Here is a 17568-nt window from a genome sequence, read left to right as displayed (position 1 = left end):
TCCAGCCGTCACTGCAGAGCCACTACCGAGCTCGCTCGTCTGTGCGCGCCACCGCCAACTTGCACGACCTGCTCGCCGCACCGCTTCGAGCTTCAGTACCACCAGCCTCGCGCTGCCGCCGCCGCCGCTATCGGGGCCTCGTGCCGCTCCTCGCCGGTCGCCTACACCCGCCACGCACCCCTGCCCCTCCGTTGCCGGGACAGCCGCTTTTGTCCTCCCGTCAACATAATGGTTGTGATTGTTTGCATTTAAGAAATAATAATTTTATACATAACACGCGAAATTTATATATATCGAAAACTATCCTACTACTATTCTTCCTGTTAGAAGAGTCTGATTGATTGTTCTAATCCTAGATGGCTTCCAGAAAAGCAAGCAGCCCAAAGCTGGCCCGTTCCTAACTGGGCCTGAGCCATATAAAGCCTTCTTCTTCTTCTTCTTCTTTTTTTCTTTCTTGACAAACAAGAAAGCCTTTCTTTTCTTTAGAATAGAGCAAGAGAAAAAAAAAATAATATCAAACTCGACTGAGCGGACTCAACTGAGGCCCCGCCGGCCGCATCGAGAAGCCGAACGAACCCTCACGCCTCCTCCTTCCACCGAACCTGAGCACGCCGGCCGCCGCCTCCTGCCCCCCGGGCTCGGATCGACTTCCTCTCCCTCCGTCGGCAAGGTATAAACGGAACCCTAGCTTGCCCCCCCCTACGGATCAGTGTGTTTGTTCTTCCCGCGAGATCTGTTCGTCTCTTCTTCCCGGCGAGCTGTAGAATCAGATCGGGGTCCCCGCGCTCGCGGTTGGTTGCGGATTCTTTTGCTACGTTTGACCTACCGGTCGAGGCATCTGCTCGTTGAATCGCGCGTGCTACCCTTCGGAAGCAGGTAGCCGGGGGACGCCCCTTCTTCTTTTTTTTCGGCGCAATCTGTGCTCGAATTCGTGCCCCTCTTCTCTGCTCTGAGTACGGCATCTCGCTTGGTGTGTTGGCTAGGCTGTTAGTTCGAGGAGCCACCTCTGGCGCGCGGGTTTCGCCGAGTTACTCAAGTGCCGTGTTCCTCCTGTGTACTGTTTTAGTTTTATGCAGAGTGGTGTCCCGGTCCTTTCGATTGTGGAACTTAGTTGTGTAAGTCAATTTGTGATACTGCAAACTAGAAAAAAAAAAGGAAGCTTTTTCCCCCACAGTGCCTTGTATTGGGCTATTGGCCTGTTAGGTGTCATCTTGTAGTCCTGAAGAGGCTTTGCCTGTCACAAATATTTGGCGGCGGTGACCTGACCGTGGATGCAAAGTATATTGATCTCCTAACGATTTTGAATGAAATTCCATGGTTTTGGTTCAACCGTTCAAGATGAAACAATGTGCTTGCTTTTTCTTTTCCTGTCATGAGTCCATGTCCTTTGATGTTTTAGGCAGAAACGAGTAGGCTCTCAATTGCAGTGTGGCATAGCTGCCTATCTGATTCAGAATGCACAATATCTCACTTTGATAATTGGTTTCTAAATCCTGAGACCCCCTTTTTTGTTAGGTAGGGTAGTGCATGATTGCTGGTTCCATCCGCATACATTTTTTTCTTGTGGGCATGATCAAACATCTGTATACTGCGACTGGTTATTAGTTTTCTGTTGAAGTTGTTTATTTACTTTGTGAGTAGACTTTCTTTTCGTATATGTGCTGATGTGCGTACCATATCCCGCAATGCCCTGTATTACTTATTCCTTTTACATTTTGACCATCCCTGTTTTATTTTCTAACCATGTGCAGTAAACTCTCGTACTAGGGAGTGGCGATGTCTACTTCGGTGCAATCACCGTACCTTCCTGCTACCACTGAGTCGATATCAAAGGCTCAGGAAGCCAAGGATGCGTCTGAGTCCATCTCAATCCTCTACCGTGTGCTCGAAGACCCATCTTCTTCAGCGGATGCACTGAGAGTAAAAGAGCTTGCCATTACAAATCTGACAAACTACCTCACAAAAGAAAACAGAGCTGAGGATCTCAGGAATCTTTTGACCCAGCTCAGGCCCTTTTTTGCTGTGATCCCGAAGGCAAAGACTGCGAAGATTGTGCGTGGCATCATTGATGCTGTTGCCAAGATACCTGGAACTTCTGAGCTTCAGATCTCACTCTGCAAGGAGATGGTGGAATGGACCCGTACAGAGAAGCGTACCTTCCTCAGGCAGCGTGTGGAAGCAAGGCTGGCAGCCCTTCTGTTAGAGAATCAGGATTATACCGAGGCCCTTACGCTCCTTTCTGGTCTCATCAAGGAAGTCAGGAGGCTGGACGACAAGTTGCTTCTTGTGGACATTGACCTTCTGGAGAGCAAACTCCATTTCTCTCTGAGAAATCTGCCAAAGGCCAAAGCTTCTCTGACTGCTGCTAGAACTGCAGCCAATGCCATTTATGTGCCACCATCTCAGCAGGGCACTATTGATCTGCAGAGTGGAATCCTTCATGCTGAAGAAAAGGACTACAAGACTGCTTACAGCTACTTCTTCGAAGCATTTGAAGCTTTCAATTCTCTGGAGGATCCTAAGGCCATCTTCAGCTTGAAGTACATGCTTCTGTGCAAGATAATGGTCAACCAAGCCGATGATGTTGCAGGAATCATCTCATCAAAGGCTGGCCTGAAGTATCTGGGTCCTGATGTTGATGCCATGAAAGCTGTGGCCGATGCCTACTCCAAAAGGTCTCTGAAGTACTTTGAAACTGCTCTCCGTGACTACAAGTCCCAGCTGGAGGAAGATCCTATCGTCCATAGGCACCTCTCGTCGCTTTACGATACCCTCCTGGAGCAGAACCTCTGCAGGTTGATTGAGCCCTACTCTAGGGTGGAGATTGCACACATAGCAGAGATGATTGAGCTGCCGATCGACCATGTTGAGAAGAAGCTGTCCCAGATGATCCTCGACAAGAAATTCGCGGGGACTCTGGATCAGGGCGCTGGCTGCCTCATCATCTTCGAGGATACCAAGACCGAGGAGATCTTCCCTGCCACGCTCGAGACGATCACAAATGTCGGGAAGGTTGTGGACAGCCTTTACATGAGATCGGCCAAGATCATGGCTTAAAAAAGATGTGGTCCACTGTCAGTTTAGCTGGCCTTACTTAGCTCTGCAAGTGATTTGGGCTGCGGACCGTTTGAGCTACAATCATGCCATGTTGCTCATGGACCAGACTGTTGTTTATGGAGTGATTGAAGTACCGTTAACGCTTTGATGTTTTCTACTTTATGTTGTTTCGTTAAATGCCACCGCAATATTTACTGTTATGAAGGTCCATGTTAGCTACATTGTGACGATTTGCTTTGCTACTCTCGAATTGCTGTCAATAGGTACCGGTCATTTAGATGATGTGATTTGATTATTTCGATTTCTGTTAGCGTGCTTTATTTGCACTTGCGGAAGAAAGCAGGTGATGTCAATGATATGATTAATATCATAGTAATCGTGGGCTCTATGTTATGGATTTCTGTGAATTGTATTTTCGAATACGAGTGACAACCCTGTGAAGAATAAAATTGATGGCTGATTGGTAAGTAAATCTAAAGCCCTCACAGAAGCTCAGTGCTAACAAAAGAGAAGTAACAAGATCTTTTCGTTTCAGGACATGCAGGTTTATCAGAGAAAACTCATGGTCTAACAAACATTTCACAGGGAAGTTACTAGTACACGACATAAGCTCTCTTATTGCAAGATAGCATCTCCAGAGCAACTCTCAGTTATACAAACTCTTAATAACGATAGCTACTAAAAGCTTCATCAACTCAGCCGCAACTTGCTTCACTCAATCCTCAGTAGAACTCCGTTCATCGGTGCTGCTTCCTTATCCCTCTTCACTGGTTGCACCTCCAAGTGCAATAGCATAAGAACTTGGAAATACATCGGTATTTACAGACATAGGTGCAGAACCATCTCATTTGCAGGACACACAGCAGCATATCGGGCCACTAGTTAAAGAATCTCCACTTCTCCAGGAGGTGCACATCTGGAAGTAGAGCACAGCTCTATGCCATAGTAAAGCGCGCGTTGGAGCCTTGGTTTAGAGTTCTTTGTATGGCCCTGATGGTGTTTGGAGTTGTCCTGCAGCAACCCCCAATAAGGGCGGCCCCATCTTTGCACCATTCACTTACATAAGAAACAAAATCACCATCTGATACTCCAGTGCATTCCTGCACAGAATATGAAACCTTCAGAGTTTAGACAACAAAATCACCATCTGATACTACAGATTTGTTATCACGTACTGTATTTGGTTAGAAATACAAAAGGATGGCTTAACAAGGGAAGAAATATTGAACAGGAGAAGATAAAAAATACACAATGTGGGTTATACATGTGTATTCAGAAGGAAAAGAAAAGAGAGAATGCCTCTCCCCTTCATCATGTCTTCCAAATACTAGACTGTAGCCATGTTGTTTGTAGGGAAAGGAACAGACCACAATAAGTCGTGCTACTACAATTTTCCTAGCACCTAGGTAAGGACATGCGTTTATTTAAGTTTCTTAACTTTGGTGGAATGAAAACCCCAAACCGCATAGGCGAAAAGTATGAAAAGAAATAAAACCAGGTATTTCATTGTCGTTTTTTCAATTTCGAAATAAGATAGCTGCTATAAGAATATAAGCTTGAGTGTGCCGGATAAACTTACCACCCACTCCTTTTTCTCACCATCATATCTTTCTCCACTGTTGGGATATATCAGAATAGGCTTGTCTGTGACCTGTGGTAATGCAACAAAGCAAGTCAAATAAATAGAACTGCAGCCTGCCCAACACAATGATCTATGCAGTGCAAGGGAAAACAAGAACAGAAATCATCGATATGCACTTCGCATGCTGAAGAGAACTATATTTGTATTGAGGGGCATAAGGTGGTGGATACCTTTCGAATGGAGAGTATCAGTCCATGAATAAATCTTGGAGGTGTGCAATTTATCCCAACCGCACCAACCTTTGCACACTTGTCAGCAATAGTAGCACATTCGATCAATGAGTCTCCGCTCACGATATGAACTCCATCTTTTGAGTTGAAGGAAAACCATGCAGGGATATGTATGTTACATTCCTCAAGAAGTTCAACATATGCCTAAATGACCAACAAGCCAACAATCAGAGACTATTTCACAAGGATGAGTATAAAATGCAAGGAAAAAGATTCAGATCACAAAATAGTAGACCTGAGCTTCCAGTTTGTTGGGGATCGTTTCAAAAGCAATCAAATCAGGGGCTGCTTCAGCAAGAACCTGAAGCCTACGCCGATGAAAATCTTTCAGGAACTGTACTGTACCAGCTTCACCATAATCCCCACTAGTTACAGCAAAACAAAAGTGAAGATCTGGCACAAGCATGCAAAAACATGTTCTGTGTGGTTAAAGTAGCTAAATACCTGTACTCAGAGCCATCAGCAAGATAAGCCCCATAACTTCCTATAGAAGCCGCAACCAGAATAGGTTTTTGTGTAGGAGTGGATTGCTCCAAATGTTCCTTCAGGAACATCTCACGCGCTTCCAGTGCAATCTCGACACTCTTTGTTAATAAGTTTTCACTCTGTTCTTTTGAGAAACCCTTTGACTCAAACCCTTGAATCGTGGCCTACAACACCCAAGGTAACAATCAGTACAGTTGACAAATGAAGATTACATAAAAACTAAAAAGTAGGGTGTTTACAGCTTCCAACCTGATATGATGCTGTGATTATAATGTTTGCACCAGCTTCTAGGTAGTCCATATGGACCTGTTTCACCAAATACATAAAGGAACATTAATATACTATTATACTGTGACAATCTCAAGACAGCTGTCTGCAGATGAAAGAAAACATATTTAAAAATCAAGATTCCAAAAATATAAAGCTGCTTCTTAGGTAACTGCAGAGAGAACAAGTGGGGGATTTGAACAACCTATCAGGATAAGAAATTGCTGTCAAGCTCTGTTTTTTTAATTATTTTGATAGAACCAAATAGTAACCATACTTCTCACTGATAACCTAGAAGTTCATGCATACTTAGTCCAGAACTATCTTCTGAAATAAATTCACATAATCACCGTAGTCCGGAATGTTCGTGTCCAGCCTCCATAATTGAAGGCAAACATGGGTCCTGATTTCTGATAGATATAGGAGAATGACTCAGTTGAGGATAAGTCTGGAATCTGGATAAGATATGGGCTAATAAGCTGGACCAGCCAGTAAACACATGATTGCGATGCGGCTATACAGTCTGTGCCAAAGACTGGTCAAGGGCAAGCTCAAAATCAAATTTGTTCCTAAATGCTCACTAAATTCAGTACGTAGCATAAAATTGTCCCTTGATCCATGAGCAAATTCGGCAGCATGCAGGAACTTTATTCCAATCTCCGCCACATGCCCATATGCTACTGTCCTGTTCATGTCGTGATACTAGCCTACCTACTCTAGTGGAGCTGTGGGGACATTCGCCATATTCTTTTTTATACATCGATATTTCCTTCCGAGTTCCAACACCCTTGGAACAAGAAAAAGAACACTTCCCCACTCATCAGTAGTGAACTGTGACCCCAACGATATCACAACCTTGACTAGCGGAGCAGTTTCATTAGTTAATTTCGTTCCCAATCTAGGACAAACAAAGGGGAAAAAGATTAAATTTTTGCCGCACTGCCGCATCGCCGCGTGCTTTAGTTTTTCCTCCAAGAACAAAAGACGCAGATCGAACGAATCGCCAAAAAGTAGAACGCCCCGACGGATGAATCCGAAGGAACAGAAGGTGAGGCTTGCCTTGCGGATGAGGTGCGGGGAGGCGAGGAGGCACTTGGCGCTCCAGAGCGGGTCGTTGAGGTCGGCGCCGTTGGCCTCGAGTTCCGTGGCCAGCCCGCCGTCCAGCACGAGGCGCCCGCCGCCGGCCTCCACCCACCGCCGCACCGCCTCCTCCGCGCCGCCGCCGGCCGTCCCCACCATCTCTCGCCTCGCCCTGGCCGCTGCTGCTGCTGCTGCTCCTCTGCTCAGCGCCTTGTGCTCGCAAATTCTCGATGTAAAAACTTGAATCGGGGTCTGGATTTGGATTCCGGCGTGGGGGGAGGATTTATAGGAGGAAGGAGAGCGGCGCCAGAAAGGTGGGGGTGGGGGGAGGCAGCGTGCAACGCGATGGGCATGTGCTCGGCTGCTGACGAGTGACTGACAGCCTGACGGGGCAGCAGGGTTTATGGCTATCTCCAAACATTTTCAACTTTATTAGTATTTCTTTTGATTTTGAATTACATTTATTTAATAATCTTTTTTCAAATATATATTTAATAATCTGCCTTCGGAATGCAGGAAATTTCACCATTGTAACTTCATAGCAAGAAAAATACGTTACTTCAATTCTCGGGGAAATCACACACTTCAAATGTCGAAAATGCCAATTATTAATCTCACGACAAAAAATAAAACAAAAAGTATTGCCTACTCTTAATCATTAATGTACACACGAGGCATTCGCGGTGGTTTCATCTATTTCAAGGATCCGTCAGGTATGCTCTTAGTGTAAGTTTTATGTTTATAGGGTTGAGTGTACTTGTTTTAAAATAAAAGTGGGATTCCGAGTAGAGCTGATACGGTGGGTAGGCTGAAGGTGGTGTTGATTTGATATGAGAAGAAGAAAACAATTGTGCAGTGTCCAGAAATGAATTATAAAAAAAATTGGGTGCAGTGTGTCAAGAAAGTTCAGAGTGATAGTGTTGCTCTCTCAGAGAAAGTGGAAACAGTAAAAAAAATGTCTCTCTCACTCCTTCGGTAGTCACTCTGTCCCAGAAAATCGCTATCGTTTCTTCCTTTCAACAACCCTACAAAAACCGCGATCATATGTCCTCATCAGCAACAAACCAAACAACGATAACGACGAAAGAGCATGGTGGAACGGTGAGCACCAAAACTTTTGTCAGTTTACGGCGTACGGGCAGGTCCATTGCACCTACCCACAAAAATGGCAGCATTATTCAGCGTGTTCGAAAGCAGCCGTCTGGCACTTGCTGTTTGTAGCTTTGTGGAAAAAGTACAAAAAGGTTGCGCAAAGACTGTGAACCCTGTTTTTTTTCCTTGACGACGCAGCAAAATCATCTATGTCATGTATGCTTAAGAAAAAAATAGAGGCTAGACGATTTTTCATCAAGAAGAAGAAATAGACATCCAAATTCAAACTAGAGGGACTCAAACTTGGGTGGTTAGTGTGCACAACCATACTTTCTACCCTAACTAGTTGAGCTAGACTTACTTCTTCCTATATATGCTTAAGATTAATTAGCATCGTGATCAAACCTGCTCACGTAAGTACGCTTGATCATGACAAGACCAGAGAGGCGACGTGTTTAGGAGGACTCAGGAAATTAAGAAGAACGAAGCGTGCACGGCGAGAAAGCGTTCGCACAAAAACAAATTAGTCTCGTCGATGAACAGCTAATTCCCTTAATTATCGTGATGATTGTTGTCCTAGACATCTATCCTAAATTACTATCCATTTTAATTTTTCTACATACATAATTTTTAATATGTAACTAGATAAATATTACCTAGATACGATAACATCAAAACCAACTAATTTGGCACAGAGGGAGCGGTAAAATAAATGCGGAGTCTTTGAGCACGTTTGGATTTCGTGCTAGCCGCTTGCCTCGCCTGGCACGGCAAGAAATCGGTAGGGTCTTATCATTTGGTTCGTTTACTGCTTGCCTCGGGGCATGTGATTTCCAGGTTTTACGATGCCAAGTCAAGCTAGCCGAATTCGGCGCGGGGAAGCTTAGGAGGTGTTTGTTTGGGTTTTAAAATTTAGCCTTGTTATATAAGATATTTAGATACTAATTAGAAATATTAAATATAGTTTAATTATAAAACTAATTATACAGATGGAGTCTAATTCGTGAGACGAATCTATTAAGTCTAATTAGTCTATGATTTGATAATGTGGTGCTACAGTAACCATTTACTAATGATGGATTAATTAGGCTTAATAGATTCGTCTCGCGAATTAGCCTAGGAATTCTGCAATTAGTTTTATAATTAGTTCAGGTTTAGTCCTCCTAATTAGCATCCGAACATCCGATGTGACAGGGCTAAACTTTAACTCCTGGTATCCAAACACCCACTTAACCCTGCTCTAGGCAAGCGCACCAAACGTGCTCTTTGTTAATTCGCGTGCAATAAAAAAACAAAATTAAAGGATTAGCATCTGAACTGCTAAGGAAACAAGATTAGCATCGCCATTACCGTCCGTCTAACAATTCGCGGTCCAAATTGGCCCTCATCTCTTCTTCTTTTTCAGAAAACAAATCAAAGACCCTAAAGTTTGTTTGGATGGCCACCGCTAGCGTGAAGCAACCACCCAAATAAAGGCCGGAACCACAATCCAATGTCAAAGCAAGTGGAGAAAGAAAAATAAAAAAGGATTTCACGATCGACGATCCAACGGCAAGAAACAGGCCGCTCTCGTGAAGAGGGCAGCAATAGCGTTTCCATGAGATGAGAGAATGAGATGCGTGTGGTGGAATAACATAATAATAAGATAAAAGTTGATTAGAGAAAGACCGAGTAGGATTATGCGCTGTGGAACATTATTCTGTCGGAGAGTGTTGAACGAACGGCGCTGCTGAGATGTTGAAAAGACATGGTACAATTAAATCCGGGGAAATAAAGCAGTGAGGATAAGCTCATCTTCACCGAAACACGATCCTTGACAAGAAAGGTACTCCTCCCAAGTCGAAAGAAATGTTATCAAGCTGGGGGAGAATGGATGCCGGTATGCTTTGTGTGGACTTTGACTCTGCATGTGGGTGAAGTTTGCTCCAGAAAGAGCGAAACTAGCTATTTTTATATGCGTACCGAGTAGAACCTGAAACATACCGAATAGAACCCTACTTCCTTCGTCCCAAATTATATGTTATTTTGATTTTTCTAAATTTATAGATTTTGTTATCCACTTAAATTCTAGATACATAATAATACCTACGTATCTGGAAAAAACTAAAATGACTTATAATTTAGGATGAATAGGATGAAGGGAGTAGTGTTTTAATAGCTTACCTCATGAGTCGCGATAGAAAAATATGCATGAATTTCATCGGAATGGCTGGTGTACGGTTTCCAAAAGTGGTTTACAAACTCGAGCACAGCCCACAGGGTGCCAAGAAACTGAACTGGAAAGCTAATAAGGTGGGCCGGCGGGGGCCAATGCGCAAGTGTCGCCGTGTCACTTATCTCGTCACACACGGCATGCTCAGCTGGTGATTCACTCCCGTGTTTTGGTCCCAAAGAAGAAGAAAAAAACTGCATCATATCTTATCACTCTCTTGGGATTGTCGCGGATGCTGCCAAACCGGCTGGCAGCACGTCCGTTCGCTTCGATCGCCAGTTCTCCACGACATGGGACGCGTGGAGGGAGGGAGAGACGTGCACGGTGGAGGAGAGCAAAACAAAAGCAACCAAACAGATCGATCTGCACTTGAGCAGTGCGCATCCCTCTTCCAAATCCAGATATGCTTTCCTTTGCCCTTTTTTTAAGGAGAAGATAATGCTTGCTTAATTTGCTAAAGGAAGTGTCAATTGATGTGCCCTGAAGAAAACAAGAATGAGCGTGCCAAATTCGGCGACGTTGAGCCACCTTCCCTTCTTTTCATCAGAGAGGACGACGAGTCATCATACCCGATGCTCGATCGGCGGCATCTTAGTTAGCCAACTCCCATTCTGATCACACTTGTAATTAACAGAGCGTTTGGTTTGCGCCACCAGAGCGTTCGGTCTGCCCTGTGTATCGTTGAGCCCAACTCAGTTTCCAGAATCGATAGGTTTCCGCGAGAAATCACCGGATGGCCCCTCTTGCATGCGGCATGGACTCGTGCCGTGGAACCAAACACGCTGTAAATCGCCAGCCGCAACCTGCGGTCCAGAACGATCTTCCAACATCTCCCCTGGATCGTCCACTGGTTGCTGACACGGCGGCCAAGCCTTCTGGGCTCCTCTGACAGCAACCACACAACAGTTGGGTAGCTTCCATCCATTCCATCCAGCTGATAGCACGAAGTTCCTGATAGCATGGTACTAGTTTTTCTGTAGCCCAACCCAGCCAAGGCAGCCATGAATGCATGTTACTGACTAGGTCATCGCAAGTTAATTGCAGGATTTTTCCGACTTTACATATATGTACATCAGACAAGGCTCGAGTTGAAGAGAGCCAACATCAATCCATCGAGGCCACGATGGTGTTGTTGGGGTGGCAAGCAACGATGCTCATCTGCCAACCATACCACTTTCATGAGCCTTCCAATCAGCATCTACTAGTCTCGGCACCTACCAATGCCATCGCACTGCAACAGCAAGAGAGCTACAACCAAAAATCCAGAGAAATGTTATCGAAGCTAGAGGAGAATACACATGCTGGTTTGCTCAAGAGAACAACCTCAACCTTGCTAGTATTTCAATAGCTCATCTCAGAACGGAATGGATGAACCACTTGCGGGTGTCCAACCTCGAATGTGTAACACCCACAATTTCCATCCTGGATACTACCTATATGGTTAACCTGTACACTTTACATGTCTCCCACGCCCACACCCATGCCCAGCAAAGGGCCCGAGAGCAAAGGAGGATGACCCGGACTGCATGCTAGGTTTTTGGTTTACCGCAAAATAGAGTGCGGGCACCTGGCGTTGTTTCCCACCTTCCTGGGAACGCAACGGAAGTGCCGCGCTTGGCCCCTCATGTCAGCTATTCCAAGTTAATGAGTTCACTTTTTCTTCTGTAAACTCTTAAGACCTCCATCTTGGTCTCGTTGTCACTGTCGCTGTCAGGAACTATATCTGGAATTGGTGCCCTACGACTACGAGTGGCCCCCTCGTTGAACCTCGGTCTTTCCGGTGATACAATTGCAATCAATCCTTCTTTCTCAGTTTTTGAGCTGTCAAAATCTGCTTTCATGGTACCTTCTTCATCTTTTGCGCTATCAGACTCTGACAGAGCACATCCTGCAGTCCTTTCACCACGTCTGCTGCTGCTAGTATGTTCCTCGTCTGATACAGACTCCATACTCTTATCAGTGGATAGTACACACTCCACGCATGCTTCTTCTGATGCCGCAACCTTGATGCCTTTCTTAGTCTTACCAGCATGTCCAAGCTCCACGCTTGCTTCATCTGATTCTGCAACATTGATAACTTCAATACCCTTACCAGCATCTCCAAACTCTACACTTGCTTCTACTGGTTCTGAAGCATTAATGCCTTCAATACTCTTCCAAGCGTCTCCCGAGTCCCCACTTTCTTCTTCTGATTCTGCAACATATCCTTCAATACTCTTACCAGCGTCTCCAGACTCCCCAGTTGCTTCTTCCGAATTTGCAAACTTGATGCCTTCAATACTCATACCAGCATCTCCAGACTCTCCACTTGCTTCTTCTGATTCTGCAAACTTGATGCCTTCGTTACTCTTACCAGCATCTGCTGACACTCCACATTCCTCCTCTGAGGCTGCAACCTTGATGCCTTCACTGCTCTTGCCGGTGTTTCCAAAATCTACGGCCATTTCTGAACTGTCAGAAGGTGCATCTCCTTCCGATTCTCCACCCTTTATGCTATCTTCAATAGAAGAGCCATCGGATGCAGCTCCGTCTGACATAACATTATCCAGCCTGGCACTTTCAAACTCTTCCAGCAGTAGCGCTCTTATTCTCTTCCTTAAATCAGAAGCATCTTCAGGGTTGAACCAACTGCAGCTAAACTGTGTAACAAACACAAGTCCAGTATTGAACAATTAAAGTGTGTAACAAACACAAGCTCAGCATAGAACTATCTCAAACAGTCTTGAAAAGCTCAACAGAAACAGAGTCGTAAGAACTGAACAAGTATAGAAAAGAGTTGGAAGGACTAACCATGCCAAGTTTATCTATCGTGAACCTTTCTGGTGCCTCTCTTATAAACCTTTCAATATAATAAAGCATGAAGATGCCACAGTCGTACGCATTATTCTGTTGCGGAACCTAGCAGTTGTTAAAAAAATCATGTTAGATTGATTTGTGAGTAAATTGTACCAAGTAATCACAATCTGGACAATTATTTAAATCAAACATCTGTAAACATATACACCAAGAACAACTGGAAGCACTATACAGTGATACTTGGCAACTTTGTTCAACTGTATGTACCTGGACTTTTGCCTTGTGTATATTACTTGGAAGATCCTCCCATGTTGCATCCAAAACTGATGTGTCAGGAGAAGGATTCTTCTTTAAGTACCGCCATTCTTCTTCAAGGTATCTGCAACATTTGATGCCATCAGTGTTGTACAGAAGATGGCCGGCCACTTGCATGAAAATGCAGCAGCAAGCAAGTCTGCCGCATTCTAGAATTTCTTGTTTCTGAATATTACGAGTGAAAAATAGCTAGATAAATATAGCTTAGATTGGTTACTTGCCTCCCAACTGTGTCCAAGATCTTGGTACTGTGATGCATCCCTAGGGAGTCCAGATGAAGTATGATTGGACCTGAAATACTCTCTTTTGCTGGCATGCAAATGATTACCAAGCTCCAGTGAGCCCTGAATTACAAATGCAAAGAGGTAATATTTAATACACTATAAAAAATACAGGTATCTTTTTCTCAAGTGACACAGGAGAGCTGCATGTCATCTCGTTAAGAAGAAAGAGTAACAAATGTACAACACACCCGACACACACGCACAACGAACTAAAGGACACAAACACACAATACGCGAGACCAGGAGAGACATGCTATAAAAGATGGACAACGACACAAGTGAGAAGCTGAGACTGAGAACACAAGGCCCTGAGCTTCGGCTGCATATCATAGAACTCCCTCCTACTCTACTGTCTGCATGACCAAAGATGCATTCAGAGTAGCATTGTTGAAGACACAATCGTTGCATGCTTCCAAAGAATATTAGGAATCTCAGGAGCCACATTCCAAATCTAATAGAATTTGAATAGATGCATGGCCCTAGGCATTTTGAAGCATGGATCCAGACGAACCATGAAGCTTGCTAAATAGCTATTCACTAACTTATTCAAGTTTACCGTTGAGAACCAATTATATTGCATGGATCTGAACAATAGTAATTTGGCTTCATAATGTAAATGTCTTGTTTCAGTAACAACTTACATCCCATGGATCGGCAAGATGATATATGCTCTATGGAATATATTAACACCTTTCCACCATCTTCTCAACTTTGAGAAGTCACCCTAGAACAAAATCCAAGGAAAACATAAATTTTCTAATCTTAGACATTATCTTAAATTAATAAAAAAATATGTTGAACAAACATGTAGCACAAAAGATAATGTCAAGACAAAAGAATGAGAGAAGAAAAAATCAGGAGGAAATTTTTTATTCAGAAGTGAATTTTGTTATTAGAAAAAAAAGAGGATCAAATTCTGTAAATGACAGATGGGAAAACAGCGGAAATGAAATGGGTATTGAAATGCAGTTGACTGAAACTCAAATGTGTGCCAACCATTAAGCAGTCCCGATCGCAGGGGTGCAAGATAGAAAATGGTAATTCCTCACTCAAGAAAAACAAATAATTGGTTGATTGTAATTCCTCACTCAAGAGCGGGCCGAGTGCAGTGGTAGTCTCTCTACTTGCAGTTTCAAGGTCATGGATTCGAACCAGCCTCCTAACAGAACAAGCAAGGGTAAGGCTGTCTAGAAATTGCCTTCCCTATGGGAGCTTTGAAGAACAGGTGTGCCCCTTTCTTTAATTGTAATTCTACCCAAGAGAAAGGACCTATCTCATATCAAGGAAGAATAAAAACTGTGTATTTGCAAGGAACTCATCCTATCTCCTTTCAATTAAAGTTGTCATGTTGCGACCCAGTCGATGGATGAACCGCAGTGTAAAGGTTTTAACTCGCTGATCATTTTGGTTGTCTGGCTTCTCTGGAAGCACCGCGACAAGTGTGTTTGGGAACTGGAATTCGAGTACCTTGGCTGTGGTCCACGATGTCCTTGAAAAGGTTCGCTCTGGTATTCGGCAGGAGCTTCTGCCTTGAGCTCCCTGATAACATAAATCTGCCTGGACCATATGTACATTTAACAGTTTGAGTTGGGGATGTGTGAGTGTATATGCGTTCATTTTTTCCCTCACTGTGCCTTTTGTACTATTGTTTTATTCCTTAATATAATGACGGGCAGCTCTCCTGCCAGATTGAGGAAAAAACGAAGAACAAAAACTTCTACAAGGTACTCATGTATTATGTACCCAGAAGAGTAAAATCATCCCTTTTTTGCACAAAGACGTAATGCAAATCATTTGGTAAGAGAAGTATGACTTCATGGCACAAAAGATCGTACCCGCCGATACAATGCTTCTTCAAGCTTTCCATAAAAATACGTGTTAAATATGTAGAATTTGTCTCTGCAATCATCACTGCACAATATGTTCCTTTTTATGTTCCTGCACAGCAACATCATCGGAAGAAGACAGAGTGGAACATAATCAGAACTCAGAAGTCCTAAATTTGTTTGGTCTTAATACCTCTTTGCAAATAGCATATTTCAGAGTTCACATAATACTACTTTTAACAAATTCTTCAGCTAATTATCCCACAACAAATAGTATGATGGTATTCAAGACATTACAATGTGGAGCAGCAGTAAAAGAGCAAATATTAACACCTAAACATTACGTTAGCAAACCTTGCATTGGCCACTTCCTATTTGTTTCAAAATTAAATGGCACGCTCAATAAGACTAAGAAAAAAGTGTAAATTTCATAGAGTAGGTTAATACAAAGTTGCAACTCAAAAATAGAGAGATTCTTACTGGATGTAGTAGTTTATCACCGGTGACGACAAAAATGCTCCAGGGTCAAGACAGTTAATATCAGAGCCCGTGAGCTCCACAGCTTCTGGATCATCTCTGTTCACAAAATAAAGTCAAGAGAAGGTAAAACAACCATGAACTCTTCACAAAGAATGCAAAATATTCACCTTGATGGGTAGTAGATCTTTGGTTCATTCCTGAAAATACAATTGGTGCATTTGAAACGTAAACCAACAGCTCAGCAAACAGTGTACCATGATGAATATAAAACTAGAGATAAGCTTACCGCCTGCCAGACATCTCACAGTTTACTTCTCCCTCAGTTTGCATATCTTCATCGTCCAATAGAACCACATCTTGAACCTTATAGGAAATTCATATCAATAAAAATAAGGTCAAAATGGCAAAGCGGCGCTAGGATTACAGTACTATGAAAAGTGTGGCATAGTATCCAATAAATGCCCTGGCTCTCACCAATGTAACATATGGCAGCCAAACTTATGAACAAATAATACCATGGCAAACTATTAAAGGAAAGTAAGTATAGTAGTGTCTATTAAAGGGAGTAATGACCACCTAACCTTCCTGAAGACAAGATCTAGTGCGAAATAGAAAATTTTGTAACCTCATGTCAAAACAAAGAGAGTTTATTTTCTTCAACCTTGCCCAGCCTTTCTAGTGGGCAATCATTAATGCAATCAAGCCATCAAGAATTCAAAGAAATGTCTTCAATGGTAAATAACAACACTCACTATGTTCTCTACTGTTCATATAACCATTTAAGTCAAACACAATATGCTCACTACACATTGCATTCAACAGGAAAACATGGATGATTAGTTCACAAAGTACTCTTGTTGGTATAGATTAAGTATCAGCATACTAACCTTTCGAGAATAAACAGAAGATGAAGCCTGAAGCTGTTCCTTCCTCCTGCATAGAAGAATTGCAAATGGACTGTTGATTGATAACACATTACAACTGTAATAATGGTACATCATACATGACCACATGTGCATAATGTGCAAATGCTTTGTGCAATATAACGAAGGCAGTAAATATCTTCAAAGGTATACAAATTTTCATATCATGGATTATTTTCATAACAAATACCAAATCGTTGTACAAAATGCACAGATAATATCATTGGAGTCTAATAACAAAAGAAACTTATCTCAAAGTTCGAAAGGTAACATGAAATAACTGGTCCGTAAACACAAGGAAAACAGATGCCTACCTCTTAGTAAATCTACTGAAACTGGAATTTTCACTCTGCTGACATTTTCCATTATCAGACTCATCTGGATCAATGGCATGAACCCTCTGTAGGTTCCCAGAAACAGGTGTTGAACATGGTTGGCGTTTGTACATCTTATCCACAGATATAGTCCTTTGGCTTTGGCGTTTAATCATAGGTAGCTGCATTCACAATTCTCCTCATTATAGAGCTTAAGAGATGCCTACTGATCAGCAAGGATTTTTTATTAAAAAAACACTGTATCATACCTGGCCATATTTATTCTTTCTATCTAAATCGGGAGATGACTTCAAACAGTACTTGCGACCCACATCTTCCCCATCCTCATCCACCTTATCTACAAACAAAATGACAAATCAGTGACAGTTTGGATCAATGAACAACTGTAACAAATTCAACGAACATTTTATCCCGACTGATACTCCACATGAATAAGCCAGCATTTCCCGCGATAAATCTGCTAACCCATCACATGAGACCAGGGTTTCCCAATCCACCTCTTGACATCGGTAGATGGGACTTTATGCCCGGTAGTCAATAAGT

At 43.0% G+C, this 17568-nt stretch overlaps 3 protein-coding genes across 4 annotated transcripts in view; 1 reads left to right on the top strand and 2 right to left on the bottom strand.

Moving 5' to 3' along the window:
* The first annotated feature begins 500 nt into the window (after positions 1-500).
* Positions 501-3377, top strand: LOC101775648 (26S proteasome non-ATPase regulatory subunit 11 homolog). 2 transcript variants are annotated; one of them, XM_004963067.3, is made up of 2 exons: positions 501-670; positions 1768-3377. In XM_004963067.3, exon 2 carries the CDS (start codon positions 1777-1779, stop codon positions 3055-3057), a length of 1281 nt encoding a protein of 426 aa, XP_004963124.1. In that variant the 5' UTR covers positions 501-670; positions 1768-1776; the 3' UTR covers positions 3058-3377. The 2 variants fall into 2 exon arrangements, with proteins under 2 accessions (XP_004963124.1, XP_004963123.1); XM_004963066.3 differs by having other exon boundaries at positions 1752-3377.
* A 179-nt stretch (positions 3378-3556) lies between these two features.
* On the bottom strand, positions 3557-7121 carry LOC101774971 (homocysteine S-methyltransferase 3). The gene is made up of 7 exons (XM_004963064.4): positions 6742-7121; positions 5665-5721; positions 5374-5579; positions 5165-5294; positions 4870-5073; positions 4637-4708; positions 3557-4157 (listed from the first exon to the last, which is right to left on the bottom strand). The coding sequence occupies exons 1-7, from the start codon at positions 6919-6921 to the stop codon at positions 3993-3995; spliced, it is 1014 nt and encodes a 337-aa protein (XP_004963121.1). The 5' UTR covers positions 6922-7121; the 3' UTR covers positions 3557-3992.
* Positions 7122-11041: 3920 nt separating this feature from the next.
* Positions 11042-17568, bottom strand: part of LOC101774580 (probable ubiquitin-like-specific protease 2B) — a gene marked incomplete in the record, with an annotated part of 8614 nt that continues 2087 nt past the window's right edge. The window contains 12 exon segments of the mRNA XM_012844871.3: positions 11042-12705; positions 12857-12964; positions 13130-13241; positions 13399-13521; positions 14103-14185; positions 15297-15399; positions 15768-15863; positions 15935-15964; positions 16054-16130; positions 16655-16700; positions 17005-17186; positions 17274-17362. Coding sequence (XP_012700325.1) covers positions 11698-12705; positions 12857-12964; positions 13130-13241; positions 13399-13521; positions 14103-14185; positions 15297-15399; positions 15768-15863; positions 15935-15964; positions 16054-16130; positions 16655-16700; positions 17005-17186; positions 17274-17362 — 2057 coding nt within the window.

Source organism: Setaria italica, chromosome III (genome assembly GCF_000263155.2).
Source record: "Setaria italica strain Yugu1 chromosome III, Setaria_italica_v2.0, whole genome shotgun sequence".
Classification (NCBI taxonomy): domain Eukaryota; kingdom Viridiplantae; phylum Streptophyta; class Magnoliopsida; order Poales; family Poaceae; genus Setaria; species Setaria italica.
Note: the sequence above shows the minus strand (reverse complement) of the source record. Positions and strands in the feature narration are given on the sequence as shown.